The following is a 25,871-nucleotide window of genomic DNA, read 5'->3' as shown; positions in this document are numbered from 1 at the left end:
GAGTGTAGACAGAAAGGGGGTGTGGCCCGTCTTGAGTGTAGACAGAAAGGGGGTGTGGCCTAGGGACAGGAAGTGTATGGAAGCAAAGGCACTCCAAACTATAGATACACTATACATTACTAGATATAGTTACAATAATATAGCTGGCACCTACTGTACAGATAAGATTGAACTATATGGCTGGAGAAAGCTCCTTGTCTACAGTATCCAACAAACAGGTCATTCTTACCCTGATCTTTTAAATCTGTTTTTAATCTTTTTTCTTTGATCCATTTTTCATTTAATCCCTCGTCTTTGTTTCCGCTCGTTAACAGTTCTCAGGTCAGCATATATATGTACATAGCAGAACACACGCATGTACACATTCACTCACACATGCTTACAAATTATACAAAAATAAAAGTCAAATAAAAGTGTAAAAGCCAGAATTTGGTGAGGAGCAACATTTCTGTACTGTATATACATGTCTGCCGTTTTTCATGTACTGCTATACTTTGCGTATTAAGACATTCTGGATAAAGAAAAAGTACATTTTTCTGTAAGCAGGTTGAAAGGTATGCTGAAACGCAAGTAGTGGTTGAACCGACACAGCCACTTCAGTTTAACATTACGAGAGTCGTCTCCGTGAAGTCTGCGTCACGTCGATGAGTTGTCTTCGTCTATTCTTTATGTTTAGCTGTAACTCGCAGTGTGAATACGAACAATTAATCTGAGCCTTACAACACTGACCCGCACGCGACAATAAATAACGGGAGGAAATCAGGACAGAAAGTGATTGTAATTCTACCAGGCGAACAGAAAACAGCGAAACGCTTGCAAGGAAGGAGCTCCAGCAAAATGTGTCCAAGTTCTTAGTCATAAACATACTGTATTATTTTGGTCAGCGGCAAAATTCGCCACTGCCCTGACAATCCGTGATGGATTCTGGACCGATGATGCTAGATATAGATCTATATATAACTATATATATATTTATTTTACATAATGCAAAGTAATATATAAACTGTGTATGTATATATCATACAATTACACAGAGATGGAGACGCACGTCTCGCTTGTCAATCAAAATGTCTGCCCTTCCCCTTAGACCGCCCATTTTATAAAACAAATAAAACATTCAGCAGACTAAAAGTCCAAGATCATCTGCAACAGAGAATTTCTCTGTTAGCTTTGTGGTTGGAACATGCGTTTTTTTACATTTATACCTCTTGTATAGTGCTTTGTGGGTTTTTTAGGATACAATTAGATACGATATTTCCTTTAGTTTTGAATGCTGCATCATTTTCACCCAATACATACATATATACATACATATGTATATATTGGGTAGCCATGCGCTATAAGAGACCCAGAAAAGTAGAAATGGACAGAACGTGTAGCTAGAGACAGTCCAGGTGAGAGAAGGGGAGTCCAAATGGAAACGGAAGTGGATGGATCTGGCTACCGGATTGCTTACGTAACAAGATTGTCCTCTGAGAATGAAAAAGAAAAAAAGTTCCGGCTGGTCACAGACCAGGTTTTATGGTTTTATGGTTTAACCCCCCCTCCCAACCGTATCCTCACTGATTTCTCCGTCTCTGTCGCTCTTGTGAATTACACCCGACAAGGCTTTTCCAAGTATCATTTTGAACTCTTTCTGAACCTCGTAAAAAAAAAAAAAAGACGTAAATGAAGGTTGGCTCTTGCAGTCTGAATAAGAGTGGTGGTTACATGACTCAAATCCTGCCCAATAAGCTGGTGAGCAGTGGGGTGGGCGTGGCCCTGGAGGCTGGGTCAGTTCTGATTGGCTGGGGCTCTCAGGTTGAGGTGTTGGAGGCGGAGGCAGAGGCTGCAGTTGTGGTCTGACTGCGATCACTATTGGCATCTGCACACAAAGAGAACATATTTTCATTTTTATTCGTATATATTGTATGTTATGTACTGCCTTGATGTCATAATAAAATAATAAAAAGTCACATTAAAAGAATTCCATTTTAATCAGCAGTAATGAGTAAAATAAATAAATAAAACAGCTTCACCACTTGTAAAACGTCCATAAAATCGAAATCATGTGATTCAACCAAGAAAGTCATGTGGTCCAAACAACATGTAGTAAGGAGTGTGCGATTGTAATTGTTATTTTAACAACGTGGAAGCTGACATTATCGCGTACGTCACTTACTATGCAATAACCAAACAAAAACATGCCTTGAGAGTCCACTTATTCATGATGTTGACTAGTAGAATAGTTAGTATGCCTGCAAAATGCAATATATGAAGGCTAAAAGGCCCCTGTATGAGCTTTTGTCTTATAGTTAAGCAGTATCACATGAGTAAGAGTGCTGTTTTCCACAAACATCAGTACGATCGCAAATGTGATATTGATTTTATACAACAGTTCTACAAACAATAAGTTATTTTAGACACAAAATTGTCAATATTGTCTAGTTTTGTTCAATTTTGCCAATGGAAATATTCCCAAACAAAGCTGCAGAAAAAGCTTTGAGCAGGATTAGAATCGACGTCTCCAGCTTGGGAGGCAGGCGTGCTAACAAGGACACTAAGGACAGTCTATAGCGTCACATGCTAGTGCGACTCTTGAGGCCAGGGGAGTGAGGTTTACTTGGCAAAGGTCTTACTAGCTGGCCTCCGTTACACACACACTCAGCAAAACACAATCTTAACTATCTTTATCGTCAAAATCCCAGAAAACATCGAGGTATTTTTTCAATATTGCAGACCCCTAATATGGACATTTTATCCAGGGTTCTTGCAGGTTTCAGTAAGTCAAATTTAAGACCTTTTTAAGACATTTTAAGACCATAAAGATTTAAATTTAAGACCTACATGACGCATTAACCAGCAAATAACAAATACAATTAGCATCAATATGCACTTTTTGTTTACATAAACATTAAAATAATAACAGAAAAAAATGATGGCTAGATTTTAAAAGAGTGTCTTGCAACATGTTATCTACTAACATGTACAAGTTCAAATAAAGTTTTGACAAAAGAGGTTTTATAAAAAGATAAACCTCACGTATTTCAGCCTTTAAATATTTTTTTATAGAATGTGTCAAAAAAAAGATAAATTACTGACATTTACAATGCAGATTAGCTTATCTTTTATTATTAATAGTAAGATTTGGGTCCGATTTTCCCTTTGCGTCTGGCGTTGCTATGCAACCATGCACTGCGCTCTCCACAACGACAGTAGCTAATGGATTTCCACTGATAAACGCTTGCTGTAGACATTATTTATTGACGGAGAAGAGAAAAACACCTGTAGTGTTTGGGTGCACGGTGCACCCCCATCCTTCATGTTGACTGAGCTTTCAATGTTGTTACGGAAAGGGTGAAGCGGATTGGTTGGTTCTTGTCACATGACCTGCGGTGCGCTTGCAGAATTCTGAAAACTTTATTTTTTATCTCGCTCCGCCTGGAAAAAACGCCCGCATTGCTTCTAATATGAGTGCGCTTGGCGCACGCCTAAATTTGAAATAACAAACTTGAGCGCGCAAATTACGCAATATGTGAACGGCCTCTTTGGTAGCTACCGCCAATCAGGCCACGAGCTGCTGGTAGCTCGCGAGCGATGTGTTGGAGACCTCTGCTACAGCTCCGCTTTGAAAGCTACGACTCGATACTTTTTTGCTACTTTGTAATTACTTTGTGTGGCCAGCATTTCAGGAAATGAACGAGGGTAAAACCTTTTTAAGACCTGACAAAATTAAATTTAAGACCTCGGATGAAAATCTGGCCGTTTTTAAGACGTTTTAAGGCCTTAAATTTAAAGTTCAGAATTTTAGACTTTTTAAGACTTTTTAAGACCCCGCGGGAACCCTGTTATCAGAGTAAGCTATATACAAATAATAAGGGATGACAGATGAGCACAAAAGTGTCTAAAACAAGAACTGACCTGAAGTGGTAGAGGTGTTGGTGGGAGTAGAAGCTCCTGCCTGGTTACGTGCATGAGCGGGAATTAGGATAGAGGCCAGGGATGGGTTACTGGACAGCTCTGAGTGAAGAGAAAAGAAAAAAAATGATTTATACATACCATCAACAAATGGCTTGTCTTGCTTCTGACAGAACATTTCTTCATAAAAGCAAATACAAAATACCGCCTTACCTTGAGTTGTGAAGTTGAATAAGGACGGTTTCTCACGCCCGTTAGGAAGCTTGACGTTTGGATCCCGCAGTTCATCGAAGAAGGAATGAGCGCAGGCCTCTAGTGGGGTCAGTCGGGCGGTTGGTGTGTACTCCAACAGCCGGGAACATAATGCAATGGCTTCCGGAGGCGTGCGTGGCCGGAACACCTGCGGAGAAGTTTAAGAAGTTTAGTAAGAGAAGAAACCTGTATGCAGAGATTAAAAAAGATGGCCTCCTTTACATATTTTGGTATTAACAAACAGCAAGGGCCTCATTTATAAAATGTAAATATAATCTGACATGATCAAAAATTCCATGGATTTAATGCTGCCTTCATAACATGTGCTATCAGAATTATCGTAAATATAAGTTTCTTAGTTAAAATTTGGACATGAAGCTCTGGGATGATTTTGATACCGAAGTTTCCGAGTTGGGCATGTCTTAAACTTTAAACATGGTAGAGGGGAGAACGGCTGTGACTGCAATTCTTTACTAGTTTGTTCCACAACAGCTACACCGCCTCGTCTTGTCATTAAAGTAGTGCATATTTACATATATGAATAATCATTTAAAGCGCAGTGTATGTATTATACACAGCGAAAATAGCCTGGATTTGACCGAACTCCCAGAAATCTTGATAGTGCAGTCAATGTCAATGAATGGGACACCAAATGTCATTTTGGCTAAGATTTTCAGGAAAGAATAAACATGGTGTTCTCCGTGATTCCTGTTCTTTCCGACAACAAAGCACTTGAATGTGACAAGCTCGTAATCATAACTTCAGAAGTGGAACATTCCCGATAGCACATAAAGCCAGCATAATCTTGTCCATTAAAAAAGAGGAACAAATCTTGATTTGTTAAGCAGAAACTGTGTGATAACTGGAAAACTTGCTATCAAACCATTTTTGACTGCACATTATGAATGAATAACTTTTACATGAGCTTTATATTCTGTCTCACCGTAATTCACATGGCATGCCTTTAGGAAGTTTTGTTCCTATGGATGTTTTATGAATCATTAATGATTCAGGAAATTGAATCATCTATGAATCATCTTTTCTTCACACTTAGGATGATTACACGCACATCTTTAGAAATGAGGCCCCAGGTTCCCATTGTGGCAACTTGTGGTGACATCATGTCCCATTATGGGGTTTTAAAGGAACTTTTTTGCCCCTGGGTAATAAGGGTCAAATGTTCAAATGCTTTTTGTTGGCAAGTCTTTAAGGTGCCTGTATATAAAGAAATGACCCATCCTAGGAAAAATTCAACTGAAATTAGCCTTGTTCTGACAGAGAAATAGGAAGGAATATTTCTCTTTTAGAGGCGTTTGAGTCACAGGCATTTGGGCATATCCCGTGCAGAAGGTAAGACTGTCTTGAAGGGAGGGGTCTGATTGGAAGCAGGATAAGACTAAACACACCCTGCAGCTCAGTCATGTGCTATACACAATGACCACCAGGGGGCATCTGAGAGATCCTGCCGTTATAATTCATGTGAACTAGTGTTGGGTAAATGGCCAGACACATTTAATCGTCATATCGGCACAATACTTTTCAAGTATAAAATGTTTTTTTAGCAATAACTTAACTGGGTCACACTTTAGATTATGGTCCAATTCTCATTATTAACTAACTATTAACTATGACTTTTGCCTCAATAAACTCCTAATTACTGCGTATTAATAGTTAGCAAGGTAGTTGTTAAGTTTAGCTATTGGGTAGGATTAAGGGATGCAGAATAAAGCATTAATATGTGCTTACTAATTCCTAGTAAATCTGCATGCTTATAAGCAACTAGTTAATAATGAGAATCGGACCCTAAACTTACTAAAGTGTTACCCTAAAACTGACAATTAGTTTAGGTACACTTTAAAAGTAAAACATTCCTTTCTAATCATACAAAAGAAAAGTAGCAAGACTCATTACCAGTTGAAACATGTCCATCCAGAACAGTTTAGCTGTCCTTCAACTGCAATTTTCAAATGACTCGGCAGGTTCAAGTTCAAGTTCATGCTAACAGTTTCAGTTGCAAGGCAAAATCTACAATACTGCTTAAAGGTTTGGGGTCAGTGAGATTTTTGTTGTTGATGGTTTTGAAATTGAAAAGTCTCTTAAGCTATAAATGTATAGTAAATATTGTGAAGTGTTATTAGAATGAAAAATTACTGTTTTCTATTTAAATATATATTTTAAAATGTCATTTATTCCTGTGATGACAAAGCTGAATTTTCAGCATCATTACTCCAGTCTTCAGTGTCACATGATCCTTCAGAAATCATTCTAATATGCAGATTTGATGCTCAATAAACATTTCTGAAATCTTTTTTTTTTCATTATTAATGCCACATTTGATCATGAATAAAAAAGTATGAATTTCTTCTTCTTCTTTTTTATCTTACTGACCCCAAACATTTGAACAGTATATATATATCTATATATATCACAAGCACAATATAAACCAAAAACAACGAACACATAGCAAACAACAGTTAAGTGCAATGAAGTCAGTAAGCAATGTAGAGCATATCTGATGAGGTCATTCAACTCAAATGAACATGCGGATGTGACATCACTGGCTGACAGTGGTTCTGCTCCAAAACCTAGTGAAATGCCGTCCTGACCAATGACTAAATATGCAGCTGCCTTATTATAATACATAGAACACAAACACTAATTAAAATAGGCCTTTTATATCTTTATTTAATTTAGTATTGAATTAATTATAATTATATTGATACATAATGTATATTTACATATTTATAATTTCTTTGCCAGCATCTTGGATTTTTTATTTATTTATTTTTTTTGACATAGTGCATTATGGAATTGCCTTCTCTCGTCTAAATCCAGCTATTCTACAAAGCTGCATAATTATTCCGCCTACCTTTCTGAACAGGATTCTTTCATAGGCAGCTCACTAGAAATCGGAACAGCGCGACTGTAATGTCACTTGGCTAACCGTCACAACAGAGCTCAGAAAGAGGGCGACTGCAGTCAGACACAATCCTGACTGAAATTGTCCATCCTCTTTGATCAACTGGTTGAGAAGTAGAGAGTCCAAGAGCAATAAATGAAATGAAGTAATGCCGGCGAGTCCTGTGTGGTGCAGACGGCTGATGTGAATGAAATGGAGCCAGGATGATGAGTCGAGCTGAGGGCTGGAGGTGGAAGGCGGCTGCGCTAGAAGTAGTAAAACAGTTGACCTGTACCTGTTTACTCACCTTAGTCCATGGATGGGCCTTAATCTGGGGGAATTTGAACTCGGTGTAGTTTGGGTTCATTTCCCGAATCTGCTCGCGTGTGGGAGTGCCAAGCACCTGTGACCACACAAACACAGGGAAAGACCAGTCAAGATCATATAATGCTGTTTATTCAGCTGTCGCCAACTTTATGTTCCGGAGGTTGGTTTTTTATTAAACAGGATTTAAACACTTTCTTACATGACAAAGTCTTGAAAAAGTTTTACCAAGCCTTTCTTATTTTTGTTTGTTTGTTTTTGTTTTCAAATTAATTTTAGGAATATTTTACACTTTTAATATTTATTTTGTGAAAATTATTTTTCATTATACATTTTCTATAAAATGATGTCTGTTCCACATCCGTATTACATGCAATTATCTGAACTGTAGTGTTTTGTAGGACCCTTTAGTTCACCCAATAATGAAAAAATGATCATCATTTATTCAGCCTCATGTCGTTCAAAACCCGTATGACTTTCATTCATCCTCGAAACACAAATTAATATATTTTTAATGAAATCCGAGAGATTTCTGTCCCTCCATTGACCGTACGAGCCTCTTCCACTTTCTCGCTTCAAAAAGTTCCCAAAGAGATCATAAAACTGATCCAAATGAATCGAGTGGTTTAGTCCAACTTTTCTGAAGAGACTCGATTGCTTTATATGATGAACAGATTGAATTTACGCTTTTATTAACATAAACATTGATCCGTGAACACAAACAGAAGCTCAACCGTACTTGCTTGACGCGCAAGAACGAATGTGCTGCGTAACACGAGAATAAACCTCATTGGTTTTCACACTGCAAGCGAACACGCTTGAGCCTCTGTTTATCAAATCTGATATGTGAGTTGAATAATGTTTATATGTGAATAAAAGTCTAAATTTAATCTGTTCATCATATAAAGCGATAGTGTCTCTTCAGAAAATTTGGACTAAACCACTCGATTCATATGGATCAGTTTTATCAGTTTTATAAACTTTTGGAAGCGTCAAAAGTGCTGCATGGACTGTCAATGGAGGAACAGAAATCTCTCAGATTTCATGTAAATGTCGAAAGTACGAAAGTCTTACAGGTTTGGAAGGACATGAGGGTGAGTAAATGATGACAGAAGTAACCCTTTTTTGTTTATCTTTATATATCATTTCATAATTACATCTATTGTTTTTGAAATGTATGTTTAAAGTGTATTGCAGAATGTACCGACACGCATTTATGGTGAACTAACATAGACCTTAATCAGTTCTATTGAAACTTGGGTGGCATGTAATTAAATGTAGTTTGTATTTAACAATATTTGTAATTAACACGCTAACTAGTAAGACTGTGACGTTTTAAGAGAGTTTACCTTCCCAAACCTGCCTTTACTTGAAGAAACACCCATAAATCACCTTGTACAGGACTAACCATCTAAACCATCTGTGCAACAGTCAGTTCATAGGTCTTCGCACAAACTCATGCAAACATAGAGATTAAATCAGACAGAAGTGCCGGTGTAGCGGCGCCAGTACCTTGATGATTTCCACCAGCTGATCCACTCCACTGTCGCCGGGGAAAATCGGTTGTCCTAGCAACAGTTCCGCCAGCACGCAGCCAGCTGACCACACATCTGCAGGGAAAGGGGGTCAGAGAGATGCTGAGAGCGAGGGAGGGACATTCTTATAGCCAGAGGTCAAGGACGCGTAAAAACTGTGCAGAACACATCCTTTACACTACGAGCCTTCTATTCTTCGATGTTCAATGCATGTCCTTGCAGAATCACAAATGACACGTACAACCAAAAAGCATACAACAATGCTCAGAATATTGTGGAAAAAACCTTGAGCTGACAAGAGATACTTAAGCTCCATGTAAGGCCTATTATCTGCAAGAATCAGTAACACTTTATTTCGATTGTCCACTTTACATTCAACTAACTATAAGTAACAGTGCAACTACATATCAACTATCAGTCAAAGGAGTATTATTAGACTTTCTACTGACTATAAGTAACGACATGTACTTATTCTACTAACCCTAAACCAAACAATCTACTATTACTCTATTAGTTAACGAGTTTGTTTGAAATATAGTTGCAAAATTACTTATAGTTAGCACTAGCAGAATGTCTAAAGTGAACTCTACAAATAAAGTGTGACTTTTCAATTTCTGATACAATATTTAGAGATCAATGTGGCCGCTATGTCATTTATAAAACAGATAAAAATGTAAAAAATTAATAAATAACAACTCAAATTTTACACAATTATTCCTCAACATGAACTAATCTTAAATTTTCAATTTTTTAGATTTTGGAACCACTATCACTATGAATCGGACAACCTGATTATTGCTAGTCCCACCACAGCCAAACATCAATTAAATGATCACCCTAACTGATACATCAGTGAATCCCCTTGTGAAAAAGAAGTGTGCTTAATTTTACTGAATGTGCACATGTAGTGTACTTCAAATCTTAAAAGAAAAAATAGTACTTGCATTTAGTATATTAATAAAATAATAGGCCACTTAATATAAATTAAAACTATAATTTGTATCTAATTGCAATTAACATGCAATTACGTGTCCAAAAACATTACATTCAGTTCGCACTAAAGTATATTATTTCCGTAATAAGGAAATACTCTTATCACAGTTCTCATCTAAAAGTATGCTTACGTGTACCTCTTTTTCACAAGGGTCACTATTGGTATGAATTTGCGTATTTTTCGGGATAAAAGGTATTAGCCTAATGGAAGAGTAGTTTATTGGTTTGCATGGCAGATGTGGTTGTAGTATGATTACAGCTCATATACCTATGCTGGAGGTGTAGTCGGTTGCTCCAAAGATGAGTTCAGGGGCTCTGTAGTACCGTGAGCATATGTAGGAAACGTTGGGCTCTCCACGTACTAACTGCTTAGCACTGTGAACAAAAACACATATTTTCACTGTAACTCTCTGATCCAGTACAGTCTCTGATCACACTCATCGCAATTTTATTTTTTTATGTAGCTTGTTGGCCGTATAAATCACCATTCAGTTTTTTGGGCCACTCCATGCGTTTTCTCTGATTGGATATCTATCCGATTTGTTAAAACTGTTCCATTTACACTTGGCCTCATAAATGTGTCTCCACAAAACAAATATAATACTGATCTTTAATTCCCATGCTATATGCAAATTCAACAGAGTTCACGTCAACAAAAGCAACGGATATGAGCTTCATTTATTTTATCATCAGCTAATTTCAAGTCTCGAAAGTGTTTCAGAGGGGATTTGCACCTGGTCTTTTCACGATCGCTATCCGATCAGTAAAAACGTATGAATTGGCTAAATGTGAATAGGCCCTTTGTATGGAAGATTACTTTTGTGACTCACAGAAAAAAGAAAAAAGAAAGAAAAATATTTGGAATAACATGAGGTCAAGTAAAATGACAAACTGTTCACTTTTGAGTAACTCTAACCCAGTGTTTGGACTAAACCTGTCCTATATTTTAGCTAAGAGCTATAAAGTCAAATGAAATCTAAAGATTGAGTTGTTAACATCTCAAGGTCTCTTCCAATTTACACATCCTAATTCAAGGAAAATTTGCATTCATTTTATCTAAGTGATCAGTAACAAGCGGCAGAATCACGTGTCCTCTTTTCAGTCAGCCCACGTAATGCAAGTGAAAAATGGATACCCGAATATCCCTTCACCTAAAATCTTCACTAGTATCCAAAAGCAGAAAATGTGGAGAGCAGGTTAAATGAAAAAAAGCTGAAGTCAGCACAGATATCTCAGAGCATAGCGAGACCATCTGGAGGCCTCTGGCGAGGTGTAATATGGGATTATCAGGTTAAACGCAGTAAAGCGACGCTTTCAGTTCATAGATCCACTGGGGCCGGCACTAGACCTTTGAAAGGTAATCAGAAAGGGCATTGACTCCTATGAATTGGCTATCAAGAGATTACCAACTGACCTGCCAAAGTCACAGAGTTTAAGCACGGCTGTGTCTGGGTCCAGCAAAAGATTCTGGGGTTTTATGTCCCGATGGCAGATCCCAAAGGAATGGATGTAGGCCAGACTCCTGAAGAGCTGGTACATGTACAACTGCAGTGATGAAGACAAAGGAAATATACACAGGTCATTAGGTTAGAAAAGACGTCATAACAGGTCACAAATAATGCACACTAACCCTTCATGGCTTGAAATATCAAACAATTTAATGGAATAACCAAAGGTGAACATTTTCCAAACCCATTGTTCCAAATCCAAATGACTTTCTTTTTCCCCCATGGAACTAAAAAGGTGAATGTTCGAACAATATCATGGCTGCTCTTTTCCATATAATGAAAGTGAATGGGGACAGGTGCTATCAAGATCCAACATGGCATAAAACCACCATAATACCGTTTAATATCATAAAAGAGGTCCATATGACCCTTCTGAAGTAATACAATGACTTTGTGTGATGCACACACTAATGGCAAATACGGCAGCACTGACATCAATGGCGTTCCTCCATTACAACTTTGATGGAGGAAAAGATTATTAGAGAACTATTATTGTTATGTTCTTCACCAAGATTTATAGTCTTGACTTATAGGAATATAGTTCATGAGTCACATGGACTACTTTAATGATTCTCTTTAAGGTGCTTTTTTGTCATTTTGGATCTTGAGAGACCACAGCCCCTTTCACGTTATTTGGAAAAGAGTGGCCACAAAATTCTTTAAAAATTCCCCTTTTTAGTTTCATAGATAAAAGAAAGTAACATGGGTTTAAAACAATATAATGCTATAGAAATAATGACAGATTTGATTGAACTATTTATTTTAAACAGTGGTTATTAAACTTTTTTTTTTCTTTCTCTAAGAACCCTCATTGTCCACAACAATATTCAAAGGCCCCATGACTTTTCCAATTTTTTGTAATTTACTGGATAAGTATCAAGGATAACATTTTTATATATACATTTTATTAAAAACAAATCTACCCGATAAAATAGTTTAGAGCTTGACGTAACTAAAAAAGTTAATTCTTTATATAAAAAAATGTCCATGGAGTTATAACTATATTATATATTGTATCTATAACATAGATTTTATTAACCCAATATATTTGATAATTTCCAAGGCCACTGCCAACATGATCAAAACTTTGCTAAAAAAAAAAAAAAAAACTATTGTTCTTGGAAATGCCTTTTAGCGTCTGATTGATCATTTTTGGCAAGTAAAAAATCTTTTAGAATAATTATAAAAATGTACCCCTTCAGGTCATGGCACACATGTCTTTCTGCAGTGAGATATTTACATATTTTAACTAAACGCAAGAATATCTTTTATACTCTTAGTGATATTTCAAAATGAACATTTACTGGACTGAAGCAACGTAGATTCACCTGATTATCCAAACATCATTAAAAAAAAAGTTAAAATTGAGAACCAAACACATCAGGCTTTTTGAGGAATGTTTATCTGTGCATCTTTTACCATTGTACAGTATTTCATCAACCGCACAAAATTGCATATTTTTGCTAAGTTTGGGCCACTGAATAAATATGAGGTGTTTATTTATTTACTCATTGAGTATGAGCTCCATACTCTACTATATCATACTATATGAGCCATAAAAGCCTGATGTGTCAAAATATAATACAAAACATAAAATACATATGCAGAATTATATTTTTTTTTAGGTTTCTTTGGTTGATAACCACTGATTTAACATCTATGTGGAAGGTCTTCGCATATAATTGTATCTGTACATACATGTGTGTGTGTGTGTGTGTGTTCAGGAAGGATATAGCTCAGGACACAGCACAAAGCCGTGATGATGTCATCACAGCAGTCAAGACACCGGTGACGCAAAACTGCACAGGAGGAGAGGGAAGAACTGCCAACACAAACTCGGCTGACCCGTAAACTAGCCAGCGAGAAGGTTTTCACTCAGGATGTACACATCGTTCAGAGGACACACAATAGAAACCATTGGGAATGACCCGCACCTTGACATAAACCATGGGAAGGGTCTGCTTAGCGCGGCTGTAGTGTCTCGCCACTCTGTACACGGTCTCAGGGACGAAGTCCAGAACCAGATTCAGATACACCTCATCCTTCTGTGGGCAGAGAACAAGAAAGCAAATACTTTAAGTCACAGAGTTAAAAGTGTCAGGCTTAATAGCACATACATATATAACTTTAGTGAATCTATATATAACGCAAGCTCGGTATGGAAGAGGATAATGACTCTGAGTCAAAGTCTACACTATAAATGTCCCATACGCCCCATCCCTCCATATATATCCATGATTGAACAGCCAGCTTACGAACTATAAAAAAAGCTGCCATGGAAACGACACAAAACAGCAGATTCTCCGGCATGATGTCATTGGGGACGTTAACTGCCATGGATTGTGTGGAACTGTGCCTGTTAGCGAGAGATAATTATACCCACCATCTTTACATAACATAAATGCTCAGACACTGAAGTCATATCTTCCTGAAGAACTAAAGGAAAGGAAGAATGAAAGAAGTGGCCTACAGGGCCACTCTGACCCCTCATATGATGTCACATCCTGTCTTTTATTCCCCTCTTCCTTCCTCCACAAGTTCAGTTGTGAGAGAGTCTATTTCTGCTGGACTTCACATGCCTGAGATCATTTACTTTAGGCATGACCCAAAAGGTCACGAGTCAAACTGACATTGCACACTCCGCTAAACATGTGAAGATACTTAAATCTAAGAATAAGATGTACAAATATAAAAGAAATAGAGATAAAATATTTAAATTATCGAAAGCCTCAATTCCCATTACAAAAAAAAAAAAAAGCACACCACATCAGAATTGGAAATTAACGGGGGCTAGGGACAATAATACCACCAAAACAAACAAAAATGACCCCCAAATTCAAGATAAAGGGGTAACAATTGCCTGTCCACAACTATGATTGTCGCAATTCAAATGAAATGTGAAATTGAATGAAAAGTGTTGACTGCATCATTACATTTATATCTGCTCATGCTGCATCAAAGATTTCTTTTTACACCTTGTTTTTTTGCAGCCTTGAACATTACAACCAATCACATACATATCTGCTGAGCATATGAATTCACTGGCCAATACGAGGTATTTAGATTAATCACCGTTCACAGCCTACTTTATATAGGATGAGAAAAATAACATTAATCTCATAACATTATTCAATTGTTGTATGCCTACTTTGAGGAGTGCTAAGCATGCCATGTGAATTAGTTGATTATATTGTCAATGAACTGAATATATTGTCAAGTATTTGACAACACAAATACATTTAATAAGGCAATTCAAAAAAATAGCCCTTATAAATATTGACTCTTAATTGAAAAGTTTATTTTTAGACCCTGCGCCGCACATTCTGTAATGAATCTTCTTTGGTGTTTCACAAGAGCAAGAAAGAAGGTTTGGAACAACATGAGGGTGAGTAAATGACTCTACTATTCCTAGAACAAAATCTTGATATAAATATTTACAAACAAATAAATACAATGAAAACAAATCTGGTTACAAGCAACAAACTATTTCTTCACAAAGAGAGAACACGCAATGAATTAATGATCATGAACCACTATTTTTCACTAGCCAGGTATTTTTTCTTTCTCCGTTTTGTCTCTGATTGATAAGTAGTCTCTAATAACGGATGTTTGATTTCCTAAAAAAAAAAAATGTGGGGGGGAAACCAACCCCCTGACTGTGCAGCTAAAATTAGTCCTAGCCATGACTCACTCTCCTCCCTCGCTACAGCAACACTTCCTCAATTACAGCCGATCGGAGAAGCTCTGAGGCGACTGGCTCCTGACTGAGATGCTCTCACCAGATGATATGGCCATCTGATTGGCTGCTGCCTGTTGGTCACATGACTTTGTGAGCGTGTGATTGGTTGATCTGTGGCTCACGGCACAGTATCCAACATCTCCCACAGGTAGAGACTCATCCATCCCATTCCCCAGGCCTTGCTATTACAGTCTCTTTCACAATATGCACTAACTGAAGTGTGTTTATTCATGTGCCTTTGCACAACTAGTAAAAATCAAGACAAATTATAACTACAGTACATACATATGAAGTGTGTCTAGTGAAGCTCCAGATTGGATTGGAAAGCAGTGCTGCTCCAGTTATGTATAAGGAAGTTATATAAATGTAAATCTTTAGGGATGAAAAGAAAATGGTTCTGGTTCTGAATCTGAATCTGGTTCCACTTACCGATTTTGTTTCCTTAACAATTTAAAGGGATAGTTCACCCCAATATGAAAAAGGTTCTCATCATTTACTCACCCTCATGCCATCCCCGATGTATATGATTTTCTTCCTTCTGATAAACATGAGCAAATATTTTTAGGAAGATAACCCATCTCTGTGAGTTCATATAATGAGAGTGAATGGGCGCTGCTCGGTTGTCGATCCATCCAACCGCAGTGGACGAATCAATGTCTTCTGGAGGTGTGTGTAAGAAAAATACTAATATTTTTTACTTGTTTAACTATAAATAATTACTTCCGGTCTGCATGTTATATGAGTGTTTACAAAGGGTCCTTGTGACGTAAGTGTGTTGTGAAGCTTGCGCGAGAAGTGACAGTGCACTTCATCACAACGTCCTTCTTATAAACACTGACAGTATGAAAGGATCAAAGCAGAGAAAGATTTGTTGTCTAACAATCTTTGTTAGTGTTTATCTAAAGAATTAAGTCAAATACATAGGGCATGGCATGATGGTGAGGAAATGTTTCTTTCAGTACTTGAAAGCATTGCCCAATAGAGGGAATGCATTGACGTCACATTCCCACCGGACTACGCCCCCTCAGCCGGACTGAGTGGCAAAACAGCTTCTTCATGACTGGATTTAATGGAGGAAACTGAACAACTTCCCTTACAACTTACCAAAGATCCAGTGATCCATGGTTATTGACATGCAGCCAGGAATCGTGTTTCCTGACATTTATATGTGCTTGATTTTGACACCGGGGAAATACATAAAGTAAATTTGCCTGTGAACGCTTAATATAAATACAATACAGCTAAGTCTAAATCCGGGTCATCACTTATATCAATGTTATATATATATATCGTTATATCGTCCAGCCTTAAAACTTGTATCATTTTTTGTCAATGTTTATGTAAAAACGTCCAATTATGCAGAATATACGATGGTGAATATTTAATTGATGAGTTGCCAATACAATATATAACATCACAATATAAAGGGTATGATTTTACCCCTAAATTCAGCATATTCAGCGAATTGATTCCTTAGATCGATCAAACGGAAAACTCTCTCGAGTTCAAGAGACTTTTGACTAATTCATTCAACTTGTTCTTGTTCTTAAGAATCAAACTACACTGGTTGTGCTGTTTGCTGTTGCCATTAACGTGAATGACGAATGTCACGAAAATTATTTTGTTCTCATTCTGAATAAGTACTGGTTCTTGATTCCTAATCCTATTCATCTTGTAATATACTTTAAAGTCTAATACACTACTGTTTTTATTTTTAATGTGTTGGAAACATACGCTCAACAAGGTTGCATTTATTTGAACAAAAAAGTTATTGTGAAATAATATTTGAATTTTAAATAACTTTTTTTCTATCCTCTCAGCAGTCATTGCTCTAGTTTACTGTCACGTGATCACAAATCATTAATTATAAATGAGTTTGTTTCGCACAAATACAGAATACCATGTGACACAACCCAGAGCCTCTTTCTCTACCACTCTCTCTCTTCCTATTTTCGTCTGAGTCGTCTATGTAGATGTATTTTTTGACTCATCCGTGCCGGTCTTGTGTGGCTCCCCTGTGAGGAAAAATCAGCGGGCACTAAGTATGGGAGAGAGAGGGATCATGGGTAACGGCTGGTGGTTGTCAAGGCCCAGCAATATCCTAACGTGTCAGTATACAAGCACCTGTCTCTGTAGACTCATACAACATTCATAAATAGATGCTTTCAATATGTCCGGTTGGTTAAGTCTTTGCTCAATCAGCTAAACATGCTAACTCAACACTGAGACCACACACACACACACACACACACACACACACACACACACACGCACGCACACACACACACACACACTTCTCTGTTCTAAAACCTAGTGACCTAGTGACCAGACATTTAGACTGTTCCTAAAGGCAATCAGCATAATTAAGTTTTTTTCCTTTTGAGACAGTCCTTCAATGAATATTATCAAACATATATCCAAGAGGGTGCATAAAGTAAGAGAAATGTTGATTATAAAAATAATTACATCTAATGAGAGACTATTTTACTTTATGCTTATTACAGTACTGCATTGTAATCACGTTGACAGACAACTATTGAAATCAATTGTTGCATATGTAGTTTCAAATCAGTTGACAGGGTCAAAATTAAAATTCACGAAGTGACAAAAAAGGCCTTTGAAATGGTTTCAAATCAAACCATCTATTACATAAAACAGCTGTCGTTACCTTCACATCTTCTTCCTCAATGGACAATGTACAGTATATGTATGGGGTATATTTTGGAAGTTTTTTTTCTTTAGTACCTCATGTGGTAACATACATGGACTATTCCTCATATTAAAGGAGAACTCCGGTCAATTTTAACATTGAGCTCAATTTTTAGTAAATTTGGAGTGCTGTCAATACAGAGAACAACGACAAAAATCGGTGTTGCCTACACCGTGTTATCCTATTTTTAAAATGTGCACCCTATTGACTTCAATGGGGCAAGTTTTAAACCTGCTTTTATCCTCTTAACATCCTTGATGTGTCATTACAAGTGCCCAGCCATGTTGAGTGATTCCTTCAGAGTGAACACGGTGAATCTGACTGCATTAGATGTGAAAGATATTCATAAAAATGATGTTAATTCAACAAGCGCAAATACCTGTATTTAGTTCCTGTTTTCGGTCGAAGTCCAAAGTAGTCGATTGTCGAGTTCACGCGCGTGATCTAAGTAACTAAACCTATGCGCGTCAACTCGACAATCGACTACTTTGGACTTCGACCGAAAACAGGAACTAAATACAGGTATGTGCGCTGGCTGATATAACATCATTTTTATTAATATCTTTCACATCTCCTGCAGTCAGATTCACTCGTGTTCACTCTTAAGGAATCACTCAACATGGCTGGGCACTTGTAATGACACATCAAGGATGTTAAGAGGATAAAAGCAGGTTTAAAACTTGCCCCATTGAAGTCAATAGGGTGCAAATTTTAAAAATAGGATAACACGGTGTAGGCAACACCGATTTTTGTCGTTGTTCTCTGTATTGACAGCACTCCAAATTTACTAAAAATTGAGCTCAATGTTAAAATTGACCGGAGTTCTCCTTTAAGCCAGCAGAAAAAAGGAAGAAAATAATATCGTATTCAATAGTGTAAAATATATGAACTTTAAATGTATCATTAAATATCACACTACAGTTAATATTATAATCAAGTACTTTAAATGTGATTTAGTATGTTAGTCAGACACATCAAAATAAGTGTACGACAAAAGTGTATTAAAACAATGTACTTTAGACTAAACCTTTTAATTTGACTATTACAAAGTGCACTTTTTAAAAGATGCACTTTACAAAACAAATGCACATTAAATACAATCAAACTTTTTTCACGAGGGAAAGACTTGCTTTGTTTGTCAATTATATTTTTTTGCAAGGAAATTAAATTAACCTATATTATTGCTATATATTGCTATATAATACCATTGTCATATGTAAAAAAAAAATATTATGATTAAAAAAAAATAAAAAAATTCCTGTCATCATTGGCGTAACTTTGTTTCAAAAAGTGAGTGAGACAGGAGTGTGTCAAAACTAAACCAATAAATCAATTTCAATAGTACATTGAGTTTCATTTATCAACACAGAACTCATGTTTAATATGATCGGTTCACCCAACGTGTACCATATTTAATCCCGAGAGTCTTGAAGTCATTAAATAAATGCATAGATCCGCATCTGAGTAAAGTGGGGGTGAAGGAGGGATGCAGAAAATCTGTCGAGAAACATAGGTGAGTCGTCCACGTACATACAGTTTAGGCCTCCTCTCGATAGATCATTTGAACGTGTTCGTGTAGTCAGGACAGAATGACCACTCACTATGTTTTGGAACAGAGCCTGTGGCTGTAGAGAGAGTGATTTAAAGGGGTCTGGGGTCAGGCTCCGGAGCAGAGTGCTGTCTGCAGTGTGCAACAACACTTCTACTAATCGTGCCACTTTGCTGAAGTGGAAGTTGTTTGGAGGGAGAGCAGACCACGTCCAGACATGACGCCACCTCATCATTGTTGAACGGTCTCTTTTCAAGCCTGATTTTAATCTCTTTCTCTCTCTCCAAGCCCACGTCATCCACCTCTCTTTATCTTTGTGTTTTATCTCTCCATGAGATGCTCCAGGCTCTGATTTCATGGTGGTTTATACTAGGCAAAAAACAGAGCAGCTGCTAAAATTACAGTAGAGAGAAGCTAACCAGTCGACTGGGCGGTTTGATGGTGCACACCGTGCGACGGTAGAAATGTGTCACTGGTAGAGATTCTGCTAAACCATTTATGGCACTGTTGAGTCAGACAGACATTTACAGTGACAGCTTTATTGATCATGATGGGGGCGATATAGTTGCGATGTTCTAATTGGGTCTGGTGTAGGTGCTGTGTAAAGGCTTGTTCACACCAAGAACGATAACTATAAAAATAACTATACTAGTGTCCACACCAACGGACGTGACTTTATTATAAGCACATGCTGCAAATATGTCGTCTGCCGCTTTAAATGCTCGAGCTATTTAGAGTCGAGTGGATTCTGTTTGGCTGTCAATGTTTTTATTGTTCATCAGCTGGGAAAAAACACATTCTGAAAGTGATATCAAGGATATCGTTCCAGCGTGACGTTATCATTATAGTTGTGGACTTCACTATTCAATGGAAGCTTGTTTCCGCCACAGAATAAAAAAGGTAATTGCAACTTGATATCCTACTATTCTGACTTTTTTTTCTCATTCAATTAGGAGCAATTGCAAGTTTATATCTCACAATAGTTTATATAGTGTATATATATATAGTATATAAGTTGCAATTGTGTGTTATAAAGGCAGAACTGCTTGATATAAAGTCAGAATTGCGTGATATAAAGTCAGAAATGCAAGATATAAAGTATTTCCCCCTCAGAATTGGACTTTATAACTTGCAATTGCAAGTTTATATCTCACAATAGTTTATATAGTGTATATATATATATATATATATATACATATATATTATAGTATTATAATTGCGAATTGCCTGATATTTATTCTGATAAAGTCAGAATTATAAGATGTGAACTTGCAATTGAGATAAATAAACTAGCTCTCACAATGGTGAGTTTATATCTCGCAATTCTGCCTTTATAACATGCAATTGTGACTTTATATTACACAATACTAACTTTTTTTCCTCACAAATAAACAGAAATAGAGAAATAAACTCTCAGTTGTGAGACAAAAAAGTCTTCCATACTATCTCTTAGAGTGAGAGTGATTTTAAAAACTCATGGTTATAGTTATCATTAGTTATCATCCTTGGTGCGAACAGTGATTGAGAATCCTTGGTGATTTTGAAGCATTGTCATAATATAAAATAGAACGTCTGATCACAGGTGCTGGTGGTTATCATCAAAAAAAAAAAAAAATACACATTCACTAAAGAAAAAAAAAACTAGATTTGTTGACGAGCCAAATGTTTGCGTCTGGAGTGAATAGCTCCATATTAATCCACCAATTCTGTTAAAAATCGTCATCGCATTTACGCTTGTGGTGTGAAAGAGCCGTAAAGTTTACGACTCTATGAAACTGCAGTAACATAGTTGCACCTCTCCATGGTTTTGGTTCAACAATAGACTGATGTTAATGAGGTGGAGTAATAACTTCTGCTGTTTAATCAATTCGAGACTGCAATTAATGTCATATGATCCGTTCATTTTCACAAACAACAGAAAGCTATTCAATCAGAATCCATGATGGAAAATCATGTGATGGAATGAATCTTGTGATTTCCAATGATGGAAAATGTTACCGAAGTTGGCTAATAATGCTTTTGGGAAATACACCCCAAGTTTAGTACAGCACAGAAATTACACACTTCACTTTTAAGCTGAGAAAAGAGCATTTTAACATAAAAATGATCTTGGATTAATGTTAAGGGTGTGTTCTCAGTGAACGAATAGACTGCTGCCGTATCACTATCGCCATGGACACGATTTTTCATCTGTACATCTTTCTTCCCCTTCAGCTCGTGTTCCAGTTACCTAGACTTTTTATCAGTATTATTATTTCATGGACCTGTTCTCCATGCACTCCCTGTCAGCCTTTACCCTGATGCTCTGTGATTCTGGGTTAGAGGGGTAGGGGTGTGCGTGTGTGTGTGTGTGTGTGTGTGTGTGTGTGTGTGTGTGTGTGTGTGTGTGTGTGTGTGTGTGTGTGTGTGTGTGTGTGTGTGTGTGTGTGTGTGTGTGTGTGTGTGTGAGCGGAAACCAGCCACTGACATTTCGAAAGCATGTTTCTCAGAGAAGAAGAAGGTGGTCAGGCATTTTTGCAAAGTCATGGTGTGTGGGCGAGAGGTCGAGAGGGTCTGTGCGTATGATGTGTGAGATAATCGAGACCAAGAAAGACCGAGATGTAGATATGTGGTTGGAGGTCAGACGATGTTGCAGTGTTGACAGTATTTATGTGTGTGTGTGTGTGTGTCTTAATATCTCAGTCAGAGAGTGTCAAGCCTACGTACTGTATGTCTAGCAGATACACAGATAATCACATGGGAAGAAGTTCTCAGGGTCGATTTATCTCCGGTCAGCATCTGGCCACCATTAGACTCCATTAGAGATTAATAAAAACACAGAGGCTTTTAGACTAGGGCTGGGCGATATAGTTTAAAAAAATCTCTTAAAGGGGTGGTTGATTATGATTTCACTTTTCTAACTTTAGTTAGTGTGTAATGTTGCTGTTTGATCATGAACAACATCTGCAAAGTTACAACGCTCAAAGTTCAAAGCAAAGGGAGATATTTGCTTTTACAGAAATAGCTTTTTAAGGACTACAACAAACGTAGGGACAACACGACATTCCTCACGGTTATTGACATCACTAACCCTAAAATGTACATAAACCCCGCCCCCGGGAACACGATGTATAGACTATCGAAGATAACTACACATAAGCTACATAAATTCATCAACTAACTATTCAGAAATGTTGTCTACTTGTTGTCACTTCTTCTTGAGTATCTCCATCTTTGACCGACTCCGGTTTGAACATAAAAGGCTAAAAGTTTTAGAAATTGTACAGGTCTTGTCTGTGTGAGGTAATCAAGCTGCTAACACACTCCAGCTCTTGAAACTCCGCCCTTTTTGCCAGGAGCAGCAGCTCATTTGCATTTAAAAGGACACACACAAAAACTTTTTTCTATAAGTTGTTTTTTTGATGAAATATAAACAGCACAGCTAAATAAAAATCACACTAAAATCATTGCGACATGATGCTACTTAATTTTATGTCGCAAACTAAATCATTGCAAATACATTGTGAATATACGTATTTACTATATTGCCTAGTTCAGACTAGAGCCCTGCACGGGCCTCAAATCTAGGCCCTAGCCCGGCCCTGGCCCGAGATGCTCAGGCCCTAGCCCGGCCCGTGTCCGACAGCTCATCATAATTATCAGCCTGAGTCTGACCCGAGCTCGTTTTTTTGTATTATTATTTTTTTTATACAGCTGTAGCCTGGCCTAGGGCAAACTAGCTATTTGCAGTCATTAAAATAGGTCCGTTTTGTTAGTTATGTTTCTTTTCATTTCTTTATTAAGTTAATTTAGACAAATGTTCGGTTTCTTTTTGTTTTGTTTTATTGACGACCAGCAGCCGACAGCGAGTTAAACATGTTTGATCCATTTAGCCTCTCAAATCAACACTTTACTTGGCTACAATAAAATCCATAAAACACCTTAAGCATATCACACATAGTTATGGTTTAAACGTTTGTTATCAAAGCTGAGGCAAACTGCTCTGCTGCTCACATCGCAACAGCGCTCGCAAACGAAATGAGCTATAGCCTACAATCTAAACAAATCAAATAAATGGCATTAAATTAAAAACAAACATGCAGATTATCTTACCTCAAAAATCAAGTCTTCACTACAGAACATGGCCATTCTTATTTCCAATAGTTTCCAGCAGACTAATGAAAATAAAGTCGTTTTTCAAACGAAAACCAACAAGACAGCCCCTAACATGGCTAAGAACAGTTTCTTACAGAGCATCGTGAAGAAAAATCATAGCATCCACAGGGGAAGGTTTTAATCCAGTCGTACTTTTTTCTTGAACTATTCCAGCTGCGCTGAAGTCACGCTCGCTATACTTCTGCTGCTGGCGGGGACACTATAAACAGAGCGGGCCGGTCGCGCGAATCTTGGGCCGTGCCGCCGGGAAAACTGTGTGTGTGCGTGTGTGTGTGCGCGAGCGCGAGCAGACTGTCATGTGTCAGTCATATGTCAGTGTGATAGGTTTAAAACGTCTTTCTATGTTTGTTTTTCCATCGTCAACTTCTCATATTTAATTTTAATACATGTCTGAAATAGGCTATAAAAAGAAGGATAAGCCTAAAACAGGCCCGAGGCCCGGACCGCGTGTGAACTATGACGTGAAAATTGGCCCGAAGCCCGGCCCTAGGGGCGTAAATAAGTCGGGGCCCGTCGGGCTCGGGCTGAAATGCAGGGCTCTAGTTCAGACATATGGCACTGAAAAGGGCACAGCATAAAAACACACTGTGATGTAGTGTGAGATAACAGCATAAGATGAAGTGATACAAGAGAGAAACTTGCCTTATCTCCACTGGAGTAGAAGAAGTAACGCAGACGCACAATGTTGCAGTGGTCCAGTTTCCTCATGATCTGAAGCTCACGGTTCTGCAAAAAAAGACACAAAAAGAAGAAAACAATTTAATTTATGTTAATAATATTTTCAGCTGTGTAGTACTCGGCAACAGCAGAACTCTCAGCTCAGTTTAACAAGTTGATGTCACTTTTAACCCTTGTGATCCAGCGCAAATTATTTGGAAGATGAGTAGAAAGGCAGCCCACGTTTCAAATTTAGGGAATTTGAGTGCCTCTTCAATTGGTCATTAATTGATTGATTCATTTATTCAGGAACTGCAACATTATGTGTGTGTTCATACTTGGCAGGTTTGATTCGATTAAAACGAACCCTGGTGCGATTGCAGTGTAAGTGCAGTTCATTTGAATAAGTGTGAACGTGCGCACCAAACAAGCAGACCGAGACCCACCTTGAATATGAACGTAACATGGACATCAAGACATCTAAACTAACCAAAAACAGGATGTGATGTCACAAGATGCAACCTTAAAAAAGGGCAAAAAGCTCAAGCATTCCTCCTCCTCCTCGTCATAGCTAAATTGACCATTACAGGCATCAGAACTGGAGTCTAGTTTACACATGTTTTAAAAACACCCTAAGGCTGTGATTTAAGCGACATGAAATTCCAATAATCTAATTCCAATTTCAAAAGACATACAAAGCAACAAATAAAGACAACAAAATTATTTTTGATAGCCTTTAATAATAATTCTATACTGAATGTATGTATGTATATATATATATGTGTGTGTGCTTCATTTCAGCTGTAAATAGCAGGTATGGCAAAAGCTTGAATAAAATGAGCCTGCAATAGTATTCTCCACAGAATTCCTCGCTTAGAGGACTTGGGTCAGTTTTTGACCCATATCTGACCAGAATAATAGATCAAAATAGAAGCTACTGAAATGGCCCGTAACCATGACAACCAGTGTCATCTGGCGGCATCCACAAGAGAAATTGGCTAAGCAACAATTTTATTTAAAGCACCACCCACATGGTGTGCGTCTGAGAGAGATGTTACCTCGATTTACAACGAGAGCAGCAGAAGATGATGGCAGGGCATTAAATACAGGAAGACTTCATTTCTAATACAACTTTAAGGCTTTTGAGGCTTTGTTTAGTCACGACAACAGTAACTTTGGAAAACTGAAGGGCTAGTACATTCAGTGTCTGTTTTACATCAGTGTTCAGTTCCTTTGGTCCACTTGAAAATGTGGTCTGGGTTAAGGTGGCCACTTCAGTATGATTCACAATCAGTAAGAAAAAAATCTGTACAAATTGTGAACCACTACAGATGACATATAATATATGTAATAAAATAATGCCTTTTTCATAGTTCTTTCTCTCTGGATACATTGCCTTTGAATAGAAGCCCACATTCTTCACATCTCTTGAAATGCATCAGTGGCAGACAAGTTCATGTACAATTTGAGAATGTATCTGAGTGATATATATATACATCGGAGTCTTCCAGTATAAATGCACCCTAATAGATCTGCTGTCATTAATATTTAGCAAACAACAATATTGACCAAAAAAGAGCCCTTAATCTAATTCATTTTAGTTTTCGTAATTACTTTGTTTACTTACCGGTAATTGGAAAATATGTGAAAACA

General features: G+C 37.5%; 1 protein-coding gene across 2 annotated transcripts in view; it reads right to left on the bottom strand.

Moving 5' to 3' along the window:
* Positions 1–247: 247 nt before the first annotated feature.
* The window catches only part of gsk3ba (glycogen synthase kinase 3 beta-a), a 64,025-nt gene continuing 38,401 nt past the window's right edge, over positions 248–25,871 (bottom strand). Inside the window, exons 3-11 of one of the 2 annotated variants that reach the window (XM_079617789.1) lie at positions 24,204–24,287; positions 13,343–13,453; positions 11,315–11,445; positions 10,169–10,275; positions 8,885–8,982; positions 7,344–7,451; positions 4,111–4,297; positions 3,901–3,999; positions 248–1,864 (exon numbers count right to left, since the gene is read on the bottom strand). In XM_079617789.1, coding sequence (XP_079473915.1) covers positions 1,797–1,864; positions 3,901–3,999; positions 4,111–4,297; positions 7,344–7,451; positions 8,885–8,982; positions 10,169–10,275; positions 11,315–11,445; positions 13,343–13,453; positions 24,204–24,287 — 993 coding nt within the window. In that variant the 3' untranslated portion in view covers positions 248–1,796. The remainder of the gene's footprint in view (positions 1,865–3,900; positions 4,000–4,110; positions 4,298–7,343; positions 7,452–8,884; positions 8,983–10,168; positions 10,276–11,314; positions 11,446–13,342; positions 13,454–24,203; positions 24,288–25,871) is intronic. The other variant, XM_079617790.1, reaches the window with a different exon arrangement.

Source organism: Phoxinus phoxinus (genome assembly GCF_949152265.1).
Source record: "Phoxinus phoxinus genome assembly, chromosome: 7".
Taxonomy (NCBI): domain Eukaryota; kingdom Metazoa; phylum Chordata; class Actinopteri; order Cypriniformes; family Leuciscidae; genus Phoxinus; species Phoxinus phoxinus.
This window is presented reverse-complemented; position numbering and strand designations above follow the sequence as displayed.